Source organism: Rutilus rutilus, assembly GCF_951802725.1.
Source record: "Rutilus rutilus genome assembly, chromosome: 24".
Lineage (NCBI taxonomy): Eukaryota > Metazoa > Chordata > Actinopteri > Cypriniformes > Leuciscidae > Rutilus > Rutilus rutilus.
Window position 1 is genome coordinate 25,713,583 of NC_140228.1, and position 27,152 is coordinate 25,740,734.

At 37.9% G+C, this 27,152-nt stretch overlaps 2 protein-coding genes across 3 annotated transcripts; one reads left to right on the top strand and one right to left on the bottom strand.

Annotated features, from left to right (window-relative positions):
* Window positions 1-268: 268 nt before the first annotated feature.
* zic4 (zic family member 4) lies at window positions 269-6,364 on the bottom strand. 2 transcript variants are annotated; one of them, XM_084399659.1, is made up of 3 exons: window positions 4,737-6,364; window positions 3,999-4,628; window positions 269-1,960 (listed from the first exon to the last, which is right to left on the bottom strand). In XM_084399659.1, the coding sequence occupies exons 1-3, from the start codon at window positions 5,158-5,160 to the stop codon at window positions 1,521-1,523; spliced, it is 1,494 nt and encodes a 497-aa protein (XP_084255785.1). In that variant the 5' UTR covers window positions 5,161-6,364; the 3' UTR covers window positions 269-1,520. The 2 variants fall into 2 exon arrangements, with proteins under 2 accessions (XP_084255785.1, XP_084255784.1); XM_084399658.1 differs by having other exon boundaries at window positions 270-1,960; window positions 3,999-6,362.
* Window positions 6,365-9,332: 2,968 nt separating this feature from the next.
* zic1 (zic family member 1 (odd-paired homolog, Drosophila)) lies at window positions 9,333-12,702 on the top strand. Its single transcript, XM_084399660.1, has 3 exons — window positions 9,333-10,880; window positions 11,365-11,528; window positions 11,862-12,702. Exons 1-3 carry the CDS (start codon window positions 9,911-9,913, stop codon window positions 12,057-12,059), a joined length of 1,332 nt encoding a protein of 443 aa, XP_084255786.1. The 5' UTR covers window positions 9,333-9,910; the 3' UTR covers window positions 12,060-12,702.
* The last annotated feature ends 14,450 nt before the right edge of the window (window positions 12,703-27,152 follow it).

The following is a 27,152-nucleotide window of genomic DNA, read 5'->3' on the forward strand; positions in this document are numbered from 1 at the left end:
GAGAATGTTTTAGCTAAGCTCACATTGGTAGATTTTTGCATTCGTTGGATGACGATTCCTAAAGTGAAGAAATAGATATTGATATTTATCATAACTTAATGAACCATGTACATTAGCTCGGATATGCAATGGATATCATAAGTTGTTAGTTGTTATTCCAAAACAGTGAACACAGTAATATTCCTCGTGTGAAAATTACGTGTTTTCCTTTTTTTTTTTTTTTTTTTTCTTCAGTTGACTTTTTCAGTTATTTTAAAACCAGGAAACATAGCCAAACTAATAAACGAACGAATAAACATTCGTTTGAGTAAATGCAAACGTATTTTGTAGTTCTTTTTCTTCAGAACAAATATTGCATTCCTTCTGACAGAACATATTCCACGGCCCCGTCGCCCATATTATTTAAATTTGACTGGGCTTTTGCTATTGAAATCTTAACTCACCATGAAGATTCACCGTCGTGGAAAAAAATGTCTCTTTGTATAAAAGACTCTTTGAAGTCTGTGTGAAAATATGCAACTCTTTCATCAATTGCTGCCCATGTAATTGGAGTGTAAAGCTAGGGTATATCTGTGTGTATAAGCAATACAAAAGGAAATAAAAAAGTTATTGCAATGGGGTTCGCTTAGAGAATCACATTTGTTTTAAGTTGGCTGTATCTACTATGTTTGAGTTATTTTAGGATCATGCATATTTGGATCAATTAGGGGGTTTGTATTAAATGATGACCCCCCCCCCCCCCCTATAAAGCTTAAGGAGGTCTTTTAGCTTTGCATCATACACAATTTATTCAAAATACTGACAACGTACAAGGCATTTCGGTACACATTTTAAGGTCTCTTCTGATAATTCATATTTTTCATAAAAATGGATTGCTGACAAGTTTTACAAAATCACAAAATAACCACATTGATAAATGACTAATCATAAATGAAACGTCATATCAAATACAATAACGCTGTTTCCTTCAAATTGGCTTGGGCTGGAGAAAGCACAAAAAGAGGAAAGAGTCTACGTCTTTATGAAATTCAAATAATCCGGAATATTAGTTTTGTACAAAGTAGAGTAGCAAACATTTAAAAATTGCCTAAAGACAAAACCTTACAAAAGTACTGTTCACACATAGACATTAAAACGTCGTCATTTACAACTGTACAGATTTAATAATTAAGCACTTTGGTTCAATATTACAAAAAGAAATTCTTTACCGATTAAAAAATAAATTAAGATATTGAAATCAAAGCGGAAATTTACAAAATGATACAGTGACATGCGTACGGCCAGTACACTATTTATAAACATAGACACTCGGGACATGTTTTAAATCGATTGGTGGTTGGGCAGTGACATTAGCTGTCAAAGGGCCAGTGCATCCTTCAGTAAGGCAGTAACAGTGGACAAGCCTACTCTTTGAACGTCAGCCTGTGACCGTTCAGTCCAAAATGGACTGTCCAAATAAGAAAAGATGTCAAAGTCATTTCAGTCCCTTTGTCAAATGAATATTACGGGCTAATATTTTGTTAGAAGGCGTCCCTCCGTTCAGGATTGCCGTACGTTGGCCCCTCCGTGTGGCCCGGCGTGGAGGAACCGCTGGGTGGGGTCTGAGGGCCACTGGCACCGGAGCTGTGACACACGTACCATTCGCTTAAATTGGCCGGCTGGGACGATGAAGAGAGCGGCTCGGAGAGCGCAGAGGGAGCTGGCTCCCGTCCCAAGTCCGATGAAGGAGAAACAAGAGATGGAGTCGATGATTCGTAACCAGAACTCGGAGGTGGAGACTTGCAGTGCACCTTCATGTGTTTTCTCAAAGAGCTGGGATGCGTGTACGATTTGTCACAACCTCTGACTTTGCAGTTGTACGGCTTATCGCTAGTGTGTACGTGGGAATGCTTTTTCCGGTCACTGCTGTTGGCGAACCGTCTGTCACACCCGTCAAACTCGCATTTGAAAGGCTTTTCACCTAAAACAACAAAACAGTTATGGACAATGGTCATTATAGACAAAGAACATCACAAGTGTAATCATTATAACGACGCACATCATTATAACGAGCGCATAACCAAATATACTTTGCATTAGTCAAACGCATGTCAGTCTGAAATCAGGTCACATGAGCCCCATGATATCGTGATTATCTTTTTACTGCTCTGTCTGCTCTCATGGCAAAGCCCCTTGTGACTGAAACAATCAGACTGCAATGATTTATTTTCACAATTACAGATTATTGGACATCCGTTTTTTTAAAGCATGCACGCGCTCTCATAGTAGTTTCATTTACATTTGGAATGTCGAGCATGAAGATCTCATAAAATACATCTGATCCACCATCTAAACTGCTATTAGGCCTGTCCCTCTGTAACAATAATAGCTGCTGGAGAAGCCGGCCAGGCAACAGAAATGTTTGAATTAATTACATTTAATCACATCACGCTTATTTCCGAAGGACATAAGCTCCAGGAGTTTATAAGACTACGTAATTGCTGCTGTCTAATTACAGTTGCTCGCTGAATATCAATTTGACCTTCAGCTGTTGGGCCGAGAAAGCCAATCAAGAATATTAGTGTACTACAAGAAAACAGCAAGGAAGAGACCCTTGGGAAACCATATCCATAACCAAAGATTCAAATACCGCCCAAGCTAGGGCGCACAAAAGTCATAAACAACGTTGGTTAAACCGAAAGGTTGTCATCTTAAATGTAGTTTTCAGGTAATCGTAACACGACAGTCTCCTTTTGAAAACCTTATTATGCCAAAATACAAAATGCAAAATGCAAAAAAAAAAAAAAAAAATATGAAACTCACTCACCTTATCTACTAAATCCACTAAATCTAGTGCAAAAGTGCAAAAAAGAAAAAAAGAAAACACATTCTTCCAGTTGCACAGAGCTCACAACGCATTAAATAAAATAAAAATAAACTTAGTAATAAATATAATGTTTATACAGTTAAGTCACGAGTCACGACTGTTTTACTCTTTCAGAACTTTTACCGACTTGTTGCATGCGGCCAATCTGAAGTTTGTCAACAGTGAATACGTAGTTTCTTGCATCGTCACAGTTCAGACATAAATGCAAATAATTACAACAGCTTGTCTCTTGATGCAATTAATGAAAGTCGATTTGGACAGTTTCTTTCTAAAGCCTATTTACACACACACACACACACGCACACGCACACGCACACGCTCTCTCTCACACACACACTGCAGTGTAAGCAAAACAAGACACTAACTCTCTAAAAATGCTACTATGTTCATGTAGACCGTCCTGAGGGGATTACAGAGAACTTCAACAAATATTTCTGGGATAAAAATAAAAAATCTTTAAAAAAAACAACAACTGTTACTAATTTCCATAATGTAGTAAAAAGCAGCGTAGCCTATAACAGTTTGCAAAGTAGGTAAACACTTGTGTACAACTTACAATAATTATAATATAAACAGCCGATATTTATGCGATTTATAGTGGGGAAAAAAGGCAGGACTGTCTTTTCATCTCTTATTTTTTTTACAGCCGACTAAACTGGACGCAGTAGGCCCCAAAAATATGAACGTGTTGGGACATCATGAAGCTGGATGAAGCATAAGGAATGCATTTTTTTTATTTTATTTTTTTTATAATCAAGTAACTTACACTCAACAGTGCTCTGCCGTTGTGGTTGTTTATCTTTTAAAAACGACGTATTGCTAAACGAGTATGCTATATGCTATTCTATTAGTGTAAACTAAATAGATGTATTCATCAAATGCATTAAATAACAGCGATAACATTGAAAACGATGCCAGTGTTCTGCGAAACTCTTTACAGATAAGCCGTTACATTTCTATAAAATAAATGACAAAGCGGCATTTTAGAAAAACTGTGCATCTATGTAGCATGCAAGCTAGCTCACATCATTAATAAACTAGTTGCAGTGCATCGATTTGTTTACACTTCAGCATTATGAGGCGCTAGTATTTAACTCAATTGTCCTAAGGGACAGCAAATGAAGTCACTGACCTGTGTGTGTCCTCTTGTGGATTTTCAAGTTTTCCGATCGGGCAAATACTTTTCCACAGCCGGGGAATGGGCAGGGAAACGGTTTCTCTCCGGTGTGCACTCTGATGTGATTCACAAGTTTGTACTTCGCTTTAAACGGCTTTCCCTCTCGTGGACATTCTTCCCAAAAACAGATATGGTTCGCTTGCTCTGGTCCTCCAACGTGCTCCACAGTGACATGCGTCACCAGTTCGTGCATGGTGCTGTAAGTTTTGGAGCAAAGTTTCTTGGCGGAGTGCTCTGGCTCCAGCCACTTGCAGATGAGCTCTTGCTTGATCGGTTGCCTCATGTAACGGAAAAATGCGCCAGCTCCGTGATGGTGGTGGTGGTGGTGTGCGCTGAGATTCATGTTCAGATTGAGCCCGCCGTATCCGTGCAGCGGAGAAGCAGAGAACGGGTCTGCCCTGGAGCTCGCTACTTGACTCAAATGATCAGACCGAACGTACATTTCGGCAGGTATTCCTAACCTTATTTGTCCGTTCAAGGCTTGGCCACCTGGTGCTCCGGTAGATGGCTGCTCGTGATGAAGTCCAGGGAAGAGAGAATGGTTCCCAGGGTCGGGGTGATGACCATAGTGTCCCGGATAGCTACCTGTTGTTGAGACAAACATTCCGTGGTGAGAGGCTGAACCAGAAGTCTGATCGGTCAGCACGGGCATGGCTTGAGCTGTCAAATCTCGGCGAATGAGGAAATCCCTACCTGCGGATAGCGCCTGGGCCGTGTGAGACATAGAGTACGGAACCGTTGCCGCCTGCACCGGGCCAAAAGCTCCCGTTTGACTGGAGACCACTTCACTGTGGCCTGCAATATGATGATTATGGTGGTGATGGTGGTGGGGATAATGATGGGTTGGGCTGATTTTGAGGGCCGCGGAGTGCCCCATGTGTTCTGGCCCGAATGGACTCGGCCCCAGGCGGGGTTCCGCAGTCATCTCCCCAGGGTGCGAGTGAGCCATTGAGTGTGGATGGCTGCTGAACCCCGGGAAGCCTGTCACGCTCTGAGGGGTATGGTGGTGATGATGGTGATGGTGGTGAGCCCCTGCCAAGTCAACTAATCTCAGCGTCGTGTTCCGTTTGGAAAACGCGGGGTCCATCACAGGGCTTCCCAAAGCATCCACGCTCATTACTCCTAATTTTAGAATAACTTGACAGCAGGCAAAATAATAATAATGATGATGACAAATATATTTTAATCGCTTTGAAGAATACAGAAGAAGAAGAAAAAAATTAAACTTCCCCTAAAGTTTAGTTGCTATCTCAGTGCCTACGTGGAATCCCATTCGGTTGAGAGGCAGCAGCAGGACGCTTTGATATACTGAATAGAGATTCATGGTAGGCGCTGCAGCCCGTGGAGCCAAACAATCACCGAGCGCTCTAATTGGTCAGTGCTCCGTGATTGACGTCACTCGTGACAGTTTCCAATGCGAAGAAAAATGTTTTAGTGACAGCAAACAGCGAGCGCGCATGCGCCGAGCCTCAGGCAGCGGATGAAAAAAAATGCTTTTGTTATGCAAAGGTTATTGTACTTTTAACTGCAACCCCGAAGTTGTAACGAAGCAATGTATCCTCTCTTTATATTACAGCTGTGGAAAACGTGCGACTGCGCTTTAAAAGAGCGCGTTTTAGCTACTTACTGCGATAGGCAAACTAGAAAGAGTGGACTTGCATGCAATAAAAATGCAACATATGTTCCGTCTGGTATTCCGTTATAGAAAGCATCAAAAAGCTTCGTAATAAACCTCGAAAACGGCGGTTAGCACAAAGTTAAAGTTTGCAGTAGCACGCTGCTTGCTCAGACCCCGATTGTTTTTTCCTGTAATTAACCATTTAGTAAAAGAAAAAGAAAAAAAAAGAAGAGTTTTCACACCCCCTTTTTTCCTCTAATGGTGCTTCTGCGTCGTCATGGGATCGGTGTCTTGTGAAAAGCGCGAAGGTCGCCTATTGTCCATAGGGGGAAAAAAGTATCGCAAAAGACCTGTTGTTATGATCGGGGGTAATTTTCGGCCCCAGTTGTTCAGCGGCGGCGGATCAGGCACACAGGAGGTGGTGCTTCATCAGAAGTGTACAGGGCAGCAAAGCAAAGCAAAGTCTTGGCAAAAAAGCTCGAGTAACTGCTAAATAAAAATCCTAATACACACTTAATGCAGTCTTTCCGAAACGCAAAATGTATCTCACAGATTTACCCACCGTTATTTCATAAACACACTGTTGACAGTGCACCTGTTCTGAATAAAGTACAACCATGAATCCAATCTTGTAGCCAATCTTGTATAAAAAGCTTGAAAAAGCTGGAGCATTTTAAGCGAATGCTGATATTTCAAGATATAAAATTGGCTTTAGATATGGTCGGTGAATGTATACCTAATTGGTGCTTTAAATGTACACAAGGTGTAGAATATGATAAATTAAATGTTAAATTCCATACTACTTCCACAACATAAACAGTGTATATATATATATATATATATATATATATATATATATATATATATATATATATATATATATATATATATATATATATATATATATAACTATAATGCAAACACAAATGAAGTGTGCACTTTAATACAGTAATGTCGTAAGTGTTTTAAGTGTTTAAATGTTAAGTGTTTGTGCAAAAGAGAAAACATATATAGTTATATGAAAAGGAAAATGTATTAAATCAATACAAAATAGCATAAATTATAATACAAAATAAAACTTTGATCTGATGTTGTTTGTTACTATGTCATTGCATCTAATTTTACAATATGCAATGAAATAAGACATAAACAGTGCAGTTTAAATCACAATGACGTAGTGAAAGAAGTTTTGGAGCCTGGAATGTTTCCTCCGTGTACAATAAAAATGCAAATACTATAACTCCAATACAGAATGATAACCTCATCTCTGTTTTAAAGCTTTATCTTAATCAAGCCGGCCAGGCACAGATATAGGAGGACGGTGAACTGACCTACAAAGGTCATAAAGTTACTATTAGATTGGTCAAATATCATATGTTCAAGCTCCACTGGAATTACGCGGATTATACGTGAGCGTAGAGAAACAGCATTTCCATTGTTTTGGTGCTCATGTGTCTCGATGAAAAATGGAACAAGTTGACACCCCAGCCCACATTGCTTTGTATCTTCATTCAAATGTATATAGTTTATTACAGCATAGCAGTGCAAACCGTAGAAACAGACGCGACATAGCAAAAAGTTTTTTTTCTTTCAGATTCTTATTTTATTTTATTTTATTTGTGGTTGCTAGACTGAAAATCGCATTTCACGGAAACATTACTTTACCTGAAGGCCGTTGTGATCGTTTTATGTTCACGTATTATGGTCACATGTGAATACAAAAGTCTAAAATCCACAAATGTAAACTTTGAAAATAATAAAAGCGTGACCTTAGACATTTCTTCAACTTTAGGTGGCTTCATTTTAATCAAGGTCAAGATGCATTCAATTACTGATGCAAATAAATTGGTATTCCCTTGAGGAAGGTCATGAATTGATCTGTCAGGCCTCTGGTGACAAAACCACACAATCCGTGTCATAAATACGTAAACATTGTATGAACTATGTCGAATAGTGAATAAGTTAGTCAAATGGCTGGGGCTCATGGTCGAATGGATCGCAGTTGCAATCTTCAGGAATTTCTTTAGCATAACTTAAAGTTTATTTTTCAGGTATTTTCGTGCAGTGAAGGGGGGAATATATGCAAAGACACAATACGCGTTTGATTTGACAATAAAGACAATGGAAAACTCAGCAATGAGTCAAATATTGGCCAAAATCATTAACACTGACTAAATCCAATTGCAGGCCAAAAAAAAAAAAAAAAAAAAAAACACCTTTCTAAATACATACTCATCAGTAGTTAAAATAAAGTTGCGTTTTTGTTTTGTTTTTTCACTCTTAGGGCGCATTTTGGCTTACTGATACTTTTAGAAGATTACAAACAATCAGTTGGAATAGCACCAAACAGAATATGTGTTCTTGTCCTTTTGATATTCTTTAGCTTTTAATTTAGACAAAATATTATAATAATTATACTAATACAGTACACTTAAATGATTCCAGTCTTTTTAAAAACTAATTCAACTGTTGCAAGCAATACTTGCATAAAAAAATAAAAAAAAATAAATAAAAAAAAAAACAACAACAACAACACCACGTTATTAAAACACGTCGGTTAACATTTCCAAATTATTTCCGCCTCGAAAACGTATTTCGTCCACACGCTCGAGTCTTACCGTTTTTCACCTGTTGAAGACACCGTCCAGATTTCTTTTATAAAGATAACGTCCGTTAGACAAAACATTCAACTCAACAGCTTCGCCTGGCCCTCTCTCTCTCTCTCTCCCTCTCTCTCTCTCTCTCTCACTGGAAGGAGTTTGAGAGTGTATGGAGCTGAAGGCTGCAGTCTGGATGATATTTTAATGGTTCGTCTGTTCATGCGGCTTTGAACTCCAGCCGCCGGAGTTTCCTGCAGAGAGAAATCCCACTTCACAACTTCCACAACCCACAAGTTTTACTCACACACAAGGGTGATACATTACGGCCGTAATCTTTTAAAAACACAGGTTATACATATGAATTACAGAAACAAACACCTCGTTCGCAGGTTTGAAACTATCAGTTGAAGTTTGAAGGTATCTACGGAAGGCCTATGAGTTTGAGCAAAGATCATGTGGTGCTCAATAAAAGAAAAAGAAGACAAAAATAGGAAAAAAAAGAAAAAAAAAGGAAAAGTTAATCAGAGGCCTAGAACGCACTGCGTTTTCGTTTAAGTATATAATGTGAATATAAAAAGCAATAATTAGATTCCAACAACAACATAAAACAAGTGTTGTGCAGAAGCGCGATGCAAAACCAGTGAAGGAATAGTTTCCTCGAGAACATCATTAAAATGACGACTGTAAATAAAGTAAACTATGCAATGCCCACTGTTAAAGTAGCCAAAAACGTGCAGGCCTATTGGTGTTGCAGCCCGTGCATTACAATTATCTTTATAGACAATATTTTTACAAATTTGTGCATTCATTTCTTAAAGATGTAAATAGCATGGCAATGCTCAAAAAAATACCAATTGAGGCATAGCCTACATATTGATAACTAATATAAATGTCATTTTAACTACACATTTATGGAAAGACCATATGAAACATAGCATTTGTTTTTTCAAATAACACACGCATGAGTTTCATGTCTTGTAAGAACACACTGTATCACATTTCAGCGAGTGTTTACTAGATGCGCGCCAGGGTCTTCTCAAAGCACCAGGCTGCCACATAAGTAGGCCAAACGTGGAAGTAGCTACTCCGTCTAGGACAAAAGCCATTATTCGGCCATGCATTCACTAAAGTCTGTTTTCTGAATTTTAACATCCAGAGCAAAATCACAGTCAGCAACCTCCCGACAATCCCATAGATTGATGATGTAAACCGACCAATCGCACTGATGCTGAGGCATGGCGGGCTGTTATTTGGTGAGTGAATGTTAGTAGGGGGAGAGCGCCCTCTCCAATGATGGTCCAAGCACGGGGTCACGTGCTGCCCCCCTCCTTCCCCATTCATCAGGGGTGGACTGTGTTGTCTTTTCAATTCATTTATCTGCAGGAATGATTGCGACTATCAGTCTGAAGCTCACCGCCTGACTGAGGAGGTGAAAGTTGCGCCACAGGAAGATAAACCGCAAAAGACAATATTGCACATGATTTGCGTGTGCATCGGATGAGCAGGAGAGGGAAATTCCTCTCGACGAAAAAGTAAATAGGAATAGGGCATCGGAGTTTGCCTAGCACAGACTTAAGTCAGAGAAATAGCAAGCAGAGACAGTTGCTAGAGATTCTTCCTCTCTCAGTCTCCACCGCTGCAGACTGAAGATGCTCTTGGACGCAGGACCACAGTATCCCACCATTGGAGTGACTACTTTCGGCTCCACCAGACATCACTCAACAGGCGAAGTTACAGACAGAGAAGTGGCTTTGGGTATCAATCCGTTCGCCGACGGTATGGGCGCTTTTAAAATCAACCACAGCTCCCACGATCTTGGCTCTGGCCAAACAGCGTTTTCCTCGCAAGCCCCCGGTTACGCCGCCGCCGCTGCCCTGGGACACCATCATCACCCCACTCATGTCAGCTCGTACTCCACCGCCGCCTTCAACTCCACTCGGGACTTTCTCTTTCGCAATCGGGGTTTCGGAGACGCCACGAGCGCGCAGCACAGTCTCTTCGCCTCCGCCGCTGGAAGTTTCGCCGGGCCACATGGACACTCTGACGCCGCTGGGCACCTGCTCTTCCCGGGACTGCACGAGCAAGCGGCCACGCACGCATCCTCCAACGTGGTGAACAGTCAGATGCGCCTGGGCTTTTCCGGGGACATGTACGGGAGGGCCGAGCAATACGGTCACGTCGCGAGTCCGAGGTCCGAGCATTACGCGTCGACTCAGTTGCACGGCTATGGCCCCATGAACATGAATATGGCTGCTCATCACGGGGCAGGGGCCTTCTTTCGGTACATGAGACAGCCCATAAAGCAAGAGCTCATCTGCAAATGGGTCGAACCGGAGCAGCTGACGAATCCGAAAAAGTCCTGCAACAAAACTTTCAGCACCATGCACGAGCTTGTGACCCACCTGACGGTGGAGCACGTTGGGGGACCAGAGCAGTCGAATCACATTTGCTTTTGGGAAGAGTGTCCCCGGGAAGGGAAACCGTTTAAAGCAAAGTATAAACTTGTGAATCATATCAGAGTGCACACCGGAGAGAAACCGTTTCCGTGTCCATTCCCCGGCTGTGGAAAAGTATTTGCCCGATCGGAAAATCTGAAAATCCATAAAAGAACACACACCGGTAAGAAATTCATTATTTTCATAAACATATTTTTGTATTATTATTGATATCGTTTTTGTATTTTTATATGTTGTAATTAAGGAGCCGTAAATAAGCATTTATTGCCAAGCAAATAATGCTGGTATTATTATTAGTTTCTTTGTCCTATACAAAAATGTTCACTCTTAGCATAATTCTATGACACGAATTAGTATTTATGTTAGTAATGGGTTGTATAATATCTAACAAATTAAACGCGTAAGAGTACGGTATCTTTGCAGATTAACGTAAATAATTCGGGCGAAATTTAAAGGGTTATTTTTTTGAGTCATGGAGTCGTGTATAGTGGAATAGGGACAGTAACTTTTAATATGTGTTCATATTATTTTGCTCTATTTATGTAGGCATATCTAGAAATGTAACTTTTTTTATTTTTATTTTTGAATGCACGTGCTCGCCTCATAAAATTGTATTTTGAGAAATGTTTGCTCTGTGTTTCTGTTAGGTGAAAAACCTTTCAAGTGTGAGTTTGAAGGCTGTGACAGGCGCTTCGCGAACAGCAGTGATCGTAAGAAACACATGCACGTCCATACCTCTGACAAACCATATCTCTGCAAAATGTGTGATAAATCCTACACACATCCCAGCTCCCTCCGGAAACACATGAAGGTAACGAAGACATTATCTTACAGTTCATTATTTTTCCACCTACGTTATTTGATGCATTTTCTGCACGTTTCCATTTTTATTTTATTTTAATTAAAAAAAAATTTTCGTTTCTGGGTAGCCTACTGAAACGCTGTTTTCCAGTTTAATTTTATCTTTGGCCTCTTATTGAATATTTTTATTGTGTTGAAAAATGTGCACTAAAATTATAATTATATGCCATGTTATAAAAGCTAACGCTATAAGTAATCGAGCTAAATACAAACTGATCGAATCTATGTGCTTGTTACAGTTTACTTGAGATTAGAAATTGATTTGTGTTTGCTTTTGGAGCAGGTTCACGAGGCTTCGTCTCAAGGACCCCAACCCTCCCCGGCCGCCAGCTCCGGCTACGAGTCCTCCACGCCGCCCACCATCGTGTCCCCTTCCACAGAAAACCAGAGCAGCAGTTCCATATCACCAGCATCATCCACAGTTCACCACACGAGCAGCCACAGCACCCTTTCGTCAAATTTTAATGAATGGTACGTGTAAATATTTTCAAAAGACTGCAGAATTAAGACTGCTTTGGAATCAAGACTCAAAAGTCAGCCTATTCTCGCGTGGACCTACACACACACACACACAATGTGAAGAATCTGAACGGTTTTCTGAACCCGCTGTCTAGAGAGAGCAGTGCATGGACGGGGTGTGCAACGCTCTTGACAGCCGATTTTTGTCCTCCATTTCTTTTGCCCCCCGCCCCTTCTTCTTCTTCTTCTTCTTCATTTTTTTATATTTTCGGAAGACTGCACAGAGAACTTCAACTGCATGCTACCAGCAGGTCACAGCCTGTTTTGTTTTGTACATAAAGATTTACCTAGTTTAAAATGTAATATTTTATTTTGTAAATAGCCATAATACAATTTAAGGGAATTTGTGAAAAAATGTGGTCCCTAGATATATGGAAAATGAAATGGTTTTACGAATATTGCGATGAATAGTCTTGACTGAAAAGAATGTTATAGTTTATGTGTACCAAATGTGAATTACCCAGTATTACCACAGTCTACACGTTTACCTAACCGATTAGTATTAATGTGCTTTTGTATCCAGTGCAACATTTCGTCTCCAGTCCAGTCTGAGTAGCACACAGTTGTTGTTATTTAATGTCATGTCGATAAACCGTGTAGTGAAAGCCTGAAGCTCCGTGTCAATCTTGTTTATGTAAGTGATAAAATATAAAACTATCTGTCTATTGCATTGGCAACTGCAAGAAATTATTACTTGTATATAACTCAATTTTCCATATTTATCCGCATGTAAAGGACCGGTAACACATGTTAGAGATAATCGGTATTTATGGAAAATGCGTTCGTAGGGTATGTAAAATTTAGTTTACAAAATAATGTTTGGTTACTTTTCGTACAATATTAAAGAATTAAACGTACAACAAAAATGACTTCAATATTTTTTTTTTTCTCGACTGTTCTTTAAACAAATGAATTGGAGGTTGAGAAATACCAACAAGGAAACTCCAACAAGTAACCTATTTATTATTTATATTTATTTTTCTATCATTTTGGAATAACATGAGTCTAAATTAAAACAATCACACAACTACAACAATAACAACTGGTGTTAAGTAGGCTATCACAAGGACAAGAGTTCGTCTTAACGCTTAAAATGGAAATGACATTTCAGTCCTTAAAAAAAAAAAAAAAAAAAAAAAAAACGCTTGCTTTTATATTTTGCGCCACTAATTGAGCTGGGCGAATTATTATTTAAGTAATTTAATTTCACTTTTGTTCCCCTCATTATTGTCAGAGATTAAATATAGCCAAGTCCCCAGAGTAACGTTTAATGTATTAAAACGTTGAAACGAGACGAATTTGCTAGCTATCTACGTGGTTTTCTAGAAATAGTTAGCATTACTTGACTCTGGTCATGGCCTTACGTAATTATGCTTGTTTGGGACCACTATATGTAGGAGTGAAGGACTTTAGTCCGAGAAAAGAGTCACTGTTGGGCTTTTGTTCTTGGTTGCAACTTGCTTGATCGCCCCATTAGGCACATCAAGATCATGAACGTGCTTGGTATAGCCAGTGCACAATTCTCAAAAGATACAAAAGATGCTATTTGGATATTAAAATCTACAAGATGATAAATTGTTTAACCATTGCGTATTTCTTCACGGCCAGAAAGTGCAAAGTTTTCCAGAATACGAGAGGGAATGTATAGGCTACCTATGGAGGGAGGGGGCAATCTGAGCGCAAGCACGCGGTCTGTACTATTAGGAGTACTATGCATGCATGCAACTTTGTGTGTGTGTCTCAGATAACACAAGATCATTAGCATGTGCAAATTTAAACTGTGCCCGAAGGCTATGAAACTAATGAATCGAGCATAGCAGTGTTTCTAATTCGTGGCCATTTGGATGTATTTTTGTTTTTTAAATGCGATCCGGCGACATGTTAGTAGCAAAGCGGTGCCTAGTCGCTTAAAGGAAAATACGATATACCCTACAATGTTTACATGTTCCTCTTGGGGGGGGTGCACAAATGCAGGCGCGAGAGTAGACTGCCGTGCGCGTGCATGCGCGTGAGAAATAGCCCACCGACAGGAGGAGATACTGACTTCGGGAAAATATAAACATATTGGCACATCAAACAGTAGGGGCGAATACGAAATGCATTATGTCGGAGGTGATTTTTTTTCGAAATATGCTCATATTCTCCTTCCACGGGTTATTAGGTTTTGAGATATGTGAATGATGGTAATAAAATGAATTGTTCGACTCTATTTAACACTCTATCTATTCAAACGTTCTGGTACATTTTCATTCATGCACCGTTAGAGTAGCAGTAGAAAGTGTTATGTATTGATCCGTACAATGGAATGCACATTTTTGAAGGAAGTCGTTTCGCTTGCCTGTTATCCTCATTACTCCTATTTCCCCCAGAAAATAAAAGCACAACAATCATATCCATGGACAAACGCCATTACAATGTGGCTACGTTAGATTATTTGATGGATATGACTGTTAACTAAAATATCCGTGCTTGTTTTTTGTTAGTTTGCCCGTTGTGGTACCCCCAGCATTCTAACTAAATTTAAGGCAAAATGGCTATTAAAATAAATAAATACAAAAATCCATTCAGGTGCATTTTACACACACATGCCTAATAACAACCACTAAAAGGCGTACAGATGACAGTTCATAAACACGCTATAGTCGTAAATATCATTTTGCATTGTTTTCGATCCAGCACAAACACTAAAATTAGTTTAGGAAAATGTGAACGATCTTGACCTAAAGGATTATGACTATAGTTGTGAATTGTCATAAAGAAGAAATATTTTATGATTTTATGAAAAATACAAATATCTGATAGGCTATTTAAATTTTTAACACATAAACAAATATAGACTATTAAATATAAATCTTAGACCTTGCATGGCGACTGATTGAAAGCCGTCAGCGTTTCTCTTAAATGTATATCGCAAGACTCTCTCAAAGAACATCATATTTTGATAGCCTAATAAGCTTATCTTTCGACGCCAACATTTAGTTTAACAGAGAATAGAATTCCCGTTTAATTTGAGCGAGTTTTGTCTAATTATGACATGCAGCCTAAACGCGCAACGCAAATGTCAAATAAATAAGTCAAAGCACAAATCACTTCACTGTTCAAATTTCTTTAGGAACTGAACCTTCGCTCCATCGTATATTTTCATAAGCGTCTTGCTTAAGAAGGAAAAATGACAATGTACTTTTCCAACAAGTTACATAACAGTCAAGGCGAGCTTTACGTAACTATTAACCTTAACCTGCACGTGTGCAGTCCTAAATAACTGTTGGTTGCCTGTTTTTAAGACTCTCCAGTGTGTTTTCCATAACCAGACTCTGAGCTGAATTTAAATTTAAATGAAAATTCAGCGATGAACTTTTGGTGATTGTTGCACAGAGATGAATGCATCGCTGTTATTTCTCTAATGTAAAAGCTGACAGTTTTCTCCTCTCATTCATATGCGCTTGACCTCTCTCTGACTTCAGCGCTGTCTTGTTCGGGTGAACACGTAGAAATGAGAGCAGGATGAGAGAGAGAGAGAGAGAGAGAGAGAGAGAGAGAGAGAGACATTTAACGTTGAACGCAGAGTGCAAATTGACAAGAGTGCGCCAGAGAGTCTGTGGAGGGTGACTGTTATTCTGCATTGAGATGGATGATTATTTTCAGAGTATTTATCATTGCTTTGTAAAGAAAGCAGTATTGGTAGTGCAAAGACATGCAAATAGGTCATTTTTCTTGTTTTGATAGGTCAGGGGGGCATACAGAGAAATGTAATATTTTACCGTAAGCCTTGTATTAACCGAGTGACCACACACTTGTAAAAAGTAAAAAACAAGTAAAAAATAAATAAATAATAATAATAATAATTATAATTTTAGTCTTCCTGCATAGACAACACACTCTTATGCTAAATTAGCACTTTTTACATTGATCGTTTCAGTGTAATTACACTTGTTATTACTTAGTAATTACATAGTAATATATATATATATATATATATATTATATTTTAATATTTTGAGTTATATTTATTAAAATGCTATCACTATTATTATTATTGGAATCAGCCTATATTTACACATGTAACATGGACACTTTAGGATAAAATGTTCCTGAATAACTTAACTTTTAGGTCTACCTCTAAGGGATCCAACAGGACCTTGGAGAAGTCTGGTGAACCTAGCCAAATGTTTATTGAGTACGGCTCTTTGCACACTCCATACTGTGTTTTTACACTCTGCCCACAGCTTGGATTCACACTGCTAAAGAACGAGCCGTCAACTAACATGAGTCATAAGGGTTTTTGTGACCCCTCCAGCATTAGTTGTGGACACCATGACACGCTATTAAGTTTGGACCACAGAAGATTTGTGGAGGCGCTGACATTGTCTATGTTGTCGTGTTCCCTTGACACGTTGCTAAATGGGGTCATTCCAATTAGTTGTTTGGGACAGAGCTGGACTTCTTCAGGGATATTCACACTCTGTCTCAGTATCTAGGGGAAAAATAACCAAATAGGAAGTCCATAAAAATCTATACATTTAATACAAACAAAGCATATTAGCCTATCTGCAAAACATTTGTTTCCATCTCAAACATAAAACATAATACTTTTGCCATATAAGATATACAAATAAATACTAAAGGTATGAAATTACATATTAATAATACATAAATAATAAAGAAAAACATGAATGTAAAACCAGTAGACTGCACATCTGCAGAACAAACACCTTTTTTAAATCAAGTGTCTTCCTAGGTTACCTGTCGTGACGCCAAGCAAAGTCTTTTCATCGGTAATGTTATTGTGTGGATTGGTATTTTATTTACTCGTCTCAGATGAGAGCAGCTTGTGGACATCTGCTCTTTTAATTGCATCTCATCAGTACAATAAATGTTAAAGTCTGGAGGTGAGGCAATAGATCGGAACACTCAGATAATGGCCCTTCAAATGGAGTCTTGAAAGGTTATTCATTAAAGAAGTAATTTGTAAACTTAATGCACTTATAAAATAGCTTAATATTGGGTCTTTTTTTTGCATTTCATGGGCCAGACATTAGAGGCAGAAAATAATCAGATATATCATGCTCGTAAAGTGCAAGATGGAAATCTTGGGAGAAGGGTTAGAGTGTGTGTGGATAATTTTATCAGAAAACAAAAAAACAAGCAAATACATAGTTTAATTATTTTTAATGTTTTATATAAAGTCTTTACAGAGCGCAAAGTTATTTAAATGTCATTTTAAATAGTGTAAGCTGAGAACTGTATGCATTTCAAGCATCCAGTGAAGTTTTCGGGCTCTTCATTAAATCAGAATACAGAGAACTAATTAAAACATGCTGTAGAATGCTCCCCAATTAACATAATCATTGACCTCATTAATATTGTGCATTGAACCAGAGAACGGAAGTTTGGGCTCTTTGTAATTAGATACAAAGATATGTTTGCATCTTGGAAACAGTTGTTAAGGACATCAAACACACCTTGGAATAAAGATAACTGGACGAAGCTCATTTTAGAGGGGAAATGTTTGTAGACTAAAGTTATTGAAATGCACTTCACAAATAGCACTGTAATCTCAGACTATCTGAGGGAATACTTGATGAACGGTAGAGGTCAGAAATGAAGTGTGCAACCCTTTATTGTCATGACCTAGAGGTGACTGGAATATAATAGTCTCAGCATTGACGAGATATGCTGATGATAGCGTTTGGTGGCTGCCGCGTGAAGATTTGTTGATGATAATAAGATCATAAAAAATTTCCATTTCCAATTGCAGATGGTAAATGGTAGCCATATAGTGTATAGCTCAACATTTGAAAACCTTTATATTATACTGTATGTTCTGGCAAATAATTCAAATTTGGTATTTAACTACTAAAATTGGTATTAAACTGCAACATTGAGCATTTGTTTTAGCCTCAAAAGTTGGCTTTGAAAGAGCAAAAGTTGGCTTTAGAAGAGCCTTGGCTTTAAAAGAACAACAATTATCCAAGTCTATGCTGGAGGAAGAATACCTTCAGTGCAGAACACATACAAATCAACATCAGTGACTTAAATGGCAAAAATAAATCCTAAAAAAATGGAGTAATCTGTTCCTATGGTGAACTCATATATCACAGTTACCACTGACTAGTAAAGAAGGCAAATAAGGTAAGTCAAAAATCTCAATAAATCATTTTGACATGGTTCCGTGTTCTTTAGATCTGCTGGCATACTTGAACTATTGTCTTCAAAGTGTTTTAATATAAACATTTTCATAACAGGAGACCATATACCAAATCCTTCAAGCCAAAGAGGAAACATTGTTTTGGCAATCTACCTGTAAGTGCTTTGAACCCATTCCTGAGTTCAAACTTTAGTTCTGCCATTTATCTCAAGTGTTCATGAAATGTACTGTTCTTCTGCTGTATGTTTTCCTCATGTTCTAGAGCTCGAGGACGAACTGGATAGAGATGTTTTATTTTAGCTTGCTGCACATGCCACAACACTTCCCTATAATTTGGCATAACAATGGTTGGAATTTCACAATTCATAGTCTGCATTACACGGGGGCCATATTAACAAATGTTATTGTATCTGTTTAATGCTGATGGCTGACCAGCCATGTTTCTTTCACATTTTTTCATTTAAAAAATAACCAGGTTGTCCAGCTTTTCATTTTTGAAAGGAAAGATATGATGTAATTTTAAGAAATGTCTAATCTCCAGTACCAAAAACAATTGGCAATATATAAATATATATATATATATATATATATTTTTTTTTTTTCACAAACAGTGTATATATACACAAACACACACACACACATATACATAAAATCTTGGCTTGATTCAAAACCAACTGTGCTTCTAGCTGATAGTTACTCGCTGGCGTCAACATGCAACATAGCAGTTGACATTCACCAAACACTACATAAAATTGTTCATTGATGTTCATGTATTCATTTTATTTCCCCCCTCTAAAAGTAACCATAAGGAATTATAACATCATCAAATATTTCCTTTAACTAACTGTGGTGTTATGTTAACAGAAACGCATCCATGAAGCAGAAAAGCCGCATGCATTGTATTCAGCAGGAAAGATGATCCTTCATGCCAGATGCGACTACAGTTATGCAGATAACACCATTTGTGCGAGCTTAGTCGTTTGGAGTCAGCTACCTTCTCGTGATTGATAATTATCAGCCCAAATACCTTGGCTTGGTCCAGGTGGCTGCCATTTATTACGCTTCTTTTCTTTGCTCTAATTAATTACTAATTGATTTTAACACCTGCATTGGCAAAGCAGACATTTGTTTTGTTTTTTTTCGTTTCTCAAAGAGGCGTTATTTAACACTCAAAACTACAAACTTGCTTATCTCTGTCCAGCTGAGCATAGTATTTTATTTACTTTGTTATATTTTATTTAAATATATAATTATTATGTTTCATATATCACATGTATCAACATATATTTTATTCACAAGCTATTCTGTTTAGCCATAAAGACAAACAGGGCTTATGAGGAAACAAAAATGAAATAAATAAATAAATAAAACACAAATTCTTGGGGGTGTTGGTTGACTGGTCTCTCTCCGGCAAAGTTTATGTGCTTCAGTCAACATCTGTCTTTGAAAAAAGAACAAAAAAACAAAACAAAACAATAAGCGTGTCCATCACGTTTGACAACAGGATTCCCTGTTTAAATCAAGTCCATCATTCCTCTCCGACATCTCAAGATTCAGATGCGTCTAAGGGACCGATCTGGTGCATCCAACACCAAGGCAACCATATGTACATTTTCAAAAACTTCTAACTTTATCCTTTAATTTATTCTCTGTAACCTGGGAACATACTCATGATAATCTCAAGACCTTGGCAGCTACAAGGTCCAGGAATCTTTCCAACAGGCAGTGGAGAAAGCCAAGCTTCTTTTCATAACCACTGAAGGGCGACTAGGTCACGTGACTATTCTCATTGCTCGGGCTGGATCGGTTCACTGGAAGGAAATGCATCGGACAGCTAGCAGTCAGACATTCTACTGTGTAAAGTTTGATAATCTGCAATGACTTTGTGCTATTCATTTAGTTTTTTTTTTTTTTTTTTTTGTAGTAGTATAAAGTCAACATGAAAAGACAATCCACTGGACTGTAATGCAACGTTTTTCCATGTGAAACAGGAAATAAATGCAAATAGGCTTCTTGATATTATTGATTGGATTGTGAAAAGTGAGTGTTACATATCAAAAAGGAAAGTAATTTCAGAGGTGGAGCAATTATCATTATGATTAAAATATTACAAAATTATTTTTTTTGTAAAATGATTTGGAATAGTGTGCACTGATGAATCACAGTGAATCACTCCATTAAATAGGGTCAATTTTGATTTGCAGTTCACTTTAAAGTCAGTGCAAGACTTTGTAATATTTAGCCAAAATCTCATAACTCTTCCTGTGATCCTCCTCTCTGCTTCCTGGTATATAACACTCACTTTTCACAGTCCAGTCAACAACCATGTATACAATCAAGTCACATCCTACTTTTAGTAGCTATTCATTTATTACAACTAGGATTCATTACAAATTGTGTGGTCACTATATTTAAACAGACCAAGTCACTACAGCATTAATTCATTTTAATCAAATTAAACCTGCTCTGTCAATATATTTCTGGAGTGAAATTCAAAGGAACACGTACCTAAAAATTAGCATCTAATTTGTAAAATGTACTACTAAGGAGTTCGACCTAAAGTTATGGAGGACACCAGCCTTATTCACTCACTGCAGGTCTGCGGTACAGAAACTATATCGCCTGGACTGCGAAAGCATTCCTCAATGACATGCTGTGATGTCACTACCTCATAAATAATGTTACATGATATCATATAGTGGCTTTTCATAAAGCACATATGTGGATAAACTATTGTAGCATGTTTATATGTATTCCGGTTATTGATTTTTCATTTTATTTTAATCAGTTGACTCAATTCTCACTGTCAAAACAGTGAAACACAATATCAATGAACTGTCAGTCAATATTTCTGAAAGCACTGCAGACACAGAGTTATGGTCTCAAACATTGATGCGATATAAAGACGTTCTCGAGGTGAGCAGCTCAGCTCTCTAAATCAAATGAAAGCCAGAGACCGTGCCGTGGCCAACAGACAGGATCCCCGTGGCGGTTTGTGTGGGAATGAGATTACACAAGACTCCCTATGTTAACCTATCTGCATTTTTATACCTTTATATAATTATACAAGCACATCGACATGCAATTTGGACTCATTTTATAAAGATAAAATTTGATTTGGGTTGTCAAACATATAAGTGCATGAGAGATGTAGTATCATTCATAATGGGAGTTGATTATTGCAACAGTCTTTTTATTAGCACTTTATGAGTTTCTATCCCGGTTTTGTCCGAATTTTATTAGTAAAGTAATTCAATATGCTATAAAATGTACACTTATTTAAATAATATAATTAAACAAAGTGAACCTCTGTATTTTTATAAAATCTTTGTAAAAGTGTGGCATGACAATTGAAATCCTGCATTATTTTTCTGTAATTTGAAGTGCACTACCAAGAAAATTAAATAAGTATATTTATATATATGAGCTTCTTTGCAAGATTTTTACACAGCACTGAAAATAGAAAAAGTTATGAAAAATATTAATGTATTTGATAACATATATATGAAATAATGCTTTTTTTTATGCTTTTTTAAAAATTATTTAAACACAGGCAGTTCTTGTACTGTAAGTGTGAGTTTTAATTTTGATCTAATTTACTCCCATTAGTTTGATTCAATTTCAGTGGGTTGTCTGAGATGTATTAATGGTGTATGATGGACCTAAAATAGACCTTTAGTTACAGGTGACTTTTGGTGTGATGATTTTCCATAGTAATATCTAAAGCTGAATGGTGTATTGACATCATATGAAGTGAATGCTGGCACACATGCTGTAATAACATGGCCAGAGTGGAGCACCTGTGGCGAGGAAGGGTATCTATATTATACGACTGGACGGCTTTTATCCCTGTTTCTACTATGGGCCAGAGTCAATTTATACTCTCAGCGTGTTCTTCTGCCGACCCGCGACTCCAGCAAATCCAATCAGCTGTCCGCGGAATAGAGATGCTACTTGTCATTGATAACCGAGCTTCATCATGACATATCTCCAATGATTTTTTGTTAAATAATACATTACACTTTAAGGCCTTGCCAAAGTAGTAATTATCTCTAAAAGCTAATTACGCTTGAGTAATTAATGCACATCTGTAAACATTCCAAGCAATTATGGATTACTCTCTCACGTTTACCAGTGTGATTTTACATCAATTACTCATCAACAGCATGACCGTCTCCTACAATCATACGCATACACACACACACACACACACACGGCGTAGAGTTCTTGGCAGTGAGGTCGCAATCTGGCTCCGCACCCCTCCTGCCGCCCCAGTTTACCAGGGTACCCTCATTAAACCAGCATCCAAACCTCCCCATCCCTTCTGCCACCTGGGTCTCCCACCATTTAGAGAGAGCGAGGGATGAGCAACATCCTCTGTTACAACCGCTAACTGCGGCGCCAGCAAATGAAGGCACTATCTCAGTTGTAAAAGATTTACGAGCCTTTTCTTGGCCCTGAGTGAGCTTTGATAGGGCACTTCATTGATGGAAGGGGGTAGTATGGTTTTTAGGGACAGCAAATAGAGTTATTTATGTCCCTCCTGTCATATTTTCAGAAGGACCACAGGGGCAACAGGGCTCTAAATTAAGCATGGCATGACTGGAGAGCTACGGCCCAGTATAAACCGGTGGTGCTCAACTGGAGAGTTGAAGCACAAAAAAAAATAAAAAATAAAAATGCAAGCATACAATACTTAGGATAACAAAACAAATAGGCTTTTAAAATAGGTAACACTTTATTTTACAGTTACACGTTAAATGTAGTTGCTATAGTAACTATAAAGTATGCATAATTACATGTTATTACAATTACAACTAACCCTAAACCAAACCCCATAGTTATTACATGTAATTAATGAATATTATTCAGTACATAAATGTTTAATTACACTGTAACAAGGACACGTTAAAATAAAGTGCAACCAAATACTAAACTCGTTTTGTACTTGAACTTTACACAGTTATTGAACTGAACTGAATCAACACTAAACGGACTTGATACTTTACAGACAAATTTGAAGTTGTCTCATATTTGATGAAATTTGCATCATTGAGTCTGTTACTTTCCTGTTTATTAATGTTAAGCTGCTTTGAAAGAATCTGTATAAAGTGCTATATAAGTAATGGCGACTTGATTTGATTTAAAGGAATATTCTGGGTTCGATACAAGATAAGATAAGCACTTGTGGCATAATGTTAATTTTCTCAAAAACTAATTTCTGTCTGACCCTCATTGTCTCAAAAAGCTGGGGTTCAGTGAGGCGCTTACAGTAGAAGCAAATGGAAGTGAATTGTTTCAATAGTAGAGCCACAAGACGTCAATTCGCATGTTAACACGATATTAGCGTCAAAGAAACCATTTACTAACCTTGTATTTGTAAAGTTATGGTTACACATAATTTTGATAGTTTACTGTAGACTTTTTCTTTACTATAAGTAGTTTTGCATCAGTCTTCTCTACTAACAATGAGAGTTAGTTGAGATGTTAGGATAGGGTTTGGGTTAGAGGAAAAAGTTGACGAAGTTGCAAAGTGACTTATAGTCAGTAGAATGTCTGTTGGGAGCATCAAAATAAAGTGTATAGCAGAAATTAAGCTACTAATAATCTAATGACTGCTAGTTAACATTTAGTTGCAAAGTTAAAGTTAGTAAAATGTCTAAAGTGGACTATCGAAAAAAAAGTGTTACCAAAGTTATTTTCAGCTTTTTTTTTTTTGCCATTACAACATAACACCTGAAATTGTAAAATGACAAAACAGCTTCACAGTTAAAATACACAATTTTTACAGAAGAATTAATGCAGCATATAAGCTTTATATTTCTGCTTTAAAATTTTCCACAAATTGGCCTCATTCACTTCCACACTATACGTGCCTCACTGTAACCTTGACCAAGTAAATGCCGCAAATGCTGATGATTGAACTAAACTTGTATTGAGCCCAGAATATTCATTTAGCTTCAACTTCTAAAGGGAGGATGAACTCAGGATACAAAATGCAAGCTCACTTGTAACAAGAAAAAAATAAAATAAATTTGATTAAGGGTGTTGCATTTACGTTTGTACAACAAATGATGTTGGTAATGTTGTCAAAATTGGATCGCTACTTGATGTCTAGTGTAACATTTGTGCCCTCAAGCAAAACCTCTGCCTTCACCACTCAAGCTCCCTAATCGTGCCCCCCTCCCACAATGACAGGCCAACTGAGTCTCTAGACCAGATCGTATTGCTTTCCCAGTGTACACCCTGCCAAAAGATCACAGTCCCTCCACCTCTTCATCCTCCTCTGATTGGCTCGTTTCCACACTCATTAGCATGTCCCATTATCTTCCGGAGTAGTCTCTGGTTCCCGCCATTCTAATTATTATAATAAACAACATGCTTTATGACTTTCAAGATACTGGAAGAGCTTCAGCTTTTTCGTCAAGGTCCTCCGTCACGTGTGGGCAGGATTTTTTTTTCCCTTTTCCAAGGGCATCTGGTTCTGGCTGTTCCGATGGGAGAGAGAAAACAGGAGGGATGCCGGGAAAAAACCTGGATGTATCCACCTAGAATTTGTTGAATCAAATTCTTGCACCTGGATATAATTGTTGTGCCGCTGTGCTGGGACTTTCTGCCGTTACAAGTGAAGCAAATTAGTGAAACGAAATCTGGCCTCCAATAGCGAGATACAACTTCACCTGTTCTCATAATTTACCCTGGAATAAAAAAAAAATTCTGGCAATGCAGAGTTGACTGAATTTGTAGAGGTAAATATTATACAGCTGAAGGGAAGGTAATGCCGTTCAAGCATTTCAAATCTAAAGGTCAATGCATTATATTACAGGCAGAGTACTGGAGGTATTTTCAATGTTTTAAACACCTTGAGATGCAGTATGCTTTGAAAACTACACACTTAAAGTATGGCTTGCATTCAATGCATGCTTCACAAATGCCACTCCATTCGCATTCAATAGAGTCACTCAGTGACAGGCATAGAAAAGTAAACCTACAAGCTAAAAAAAAACAAAAACAACATGAACATGAACCTAAATCATAGGTGCCGTGTATAAAAACTAAATTTATATAAATTGCGATAAGAGTGAGTTAACCACAGGTAAGGAATCTGTTCAGGCTCAACACATAGTGTGTACATTAATATTTTTAATCTGAATAAACAATTCATACTCTATGTATGAACAGATATACGAGTTCAAATCTGCTTAGGGTTAGTAATGGAACAAGTTTTAAAAAGTGATTTTTCAATATTATTTACAACAGAATCTGCATTTTCATTGGTTTAAATACAATAAGAGACAATAACGTGCATAATACATAACGCACATGAGTATACATTTGTATTATTCACTGCTGCAATTGAATCCGAATGATCAGAGAATGGAGCAAAATACTTCACATGCAGCTAAAGAGAATAAACACCAACCCAATTGAAAAACTTTGACAGGTTAGTGAACATCATTCAACGTGTTGGTTCCTGATGGAACAGGAAGTACACACACACACACACACACACACACACACAAACAAACAATACATATATTATATATATATATATATATATAAAAAATTATATTATATATATTATATATTAAATATATATATATATATATTTTTAAATATTTATATTTATATTTACATGTACTGTAGTTTTAAAAGCCAGTACAATTTGACATCTGAACAGCTCCAAACAAATAGTGTTAGTGTTAGACTCTGACTGGCAGGGATTGAATCCTTGAAAATCCAGCTTCTAATCATCATATGTCTGGGATCAAGCAGGGTATTTCAGCCGCATTTGTATTCATACATCCTAAACACACTAAGCCGATACAGGCATGGAATCGCTTTGATAAAGTGTAGCCTATGCGCTCTGTCCTCTGTGTAACAGCCTCGTGTACAAGAAACAGAATTATGCCCTCTTAACTGAATAACACAGTTTACCAAGATGACAGGGAAAACAGATTAGTGCCCAAGGGAGTCCAGGGAATATCTACCAACGAGCATGAACATACAACACAACACAATGTCCCTGAATTCAATAAGGCTGAAGTTTTGAACTCTGCGCACGCAAAATGATATTTCATCCCTCCACCTCTTGCTCATACGGGTTTATTAGTCACAGTGGAAATTATCGCCGTGTAGCCGAGGTTTTCAAACATGTAATCTCTAATTGTTTTATAATTACCCAGATTGTTTTCTGCGAGTATGGGAAATTGCACATAGGAGAGATGAATTTCTGATGGGGGTATTACATTGAGTGACAGACAGACTGGTCTTGCGGCCACATGCTGGAGCAGTGATAGGGTGTCAGAGACGTGGTGTGTGCCATCGGGGGTGGTGTCGTAGGGCTTGGCAGGGGCTGCCGGGAGCAGGGGGCTTTGTTTCACTGAGTGCATAGTATTAGACCTCTAGGGAAGCCACGCAGCGGGGGTTGGATTAGCCCCTAGTTTACTATAGCACGTGCTTCTCAGTGCATGGCAAACTTGCGCTCGCTCCTCTACCCCCTTATTAGAGACCTCCTGGGATTGCCGTTTCCAACCCCATTTTCTTTTACCCATTTGCTTCACACACTTGTCCTATTAATCGTCACTCACCTGTGATTTACATAATTGAGTCAAATTCAGCATGCTTCTTTTTTTAAATTAAAGAGCAAATTCTTATTAAATGTGTGAAATACTTCCCAGGTGCTTTCATTCCCCCCCCCCCCCCCCCCATATATCACGTATATGGAATGGTTAAGAGTGAAATATTGTCATAAGGATACATTCGGCGCTTCGATAAACAATCTCCTTCAGATTCCCATTTAGTAATAACAAGGAGTAAAATTCATATAGCATCCATTGAAATTTAAAACCAATATGAAATCAAAATGCATCCTATTTACTTTCTTAATTATCGTACTTTTTGAACA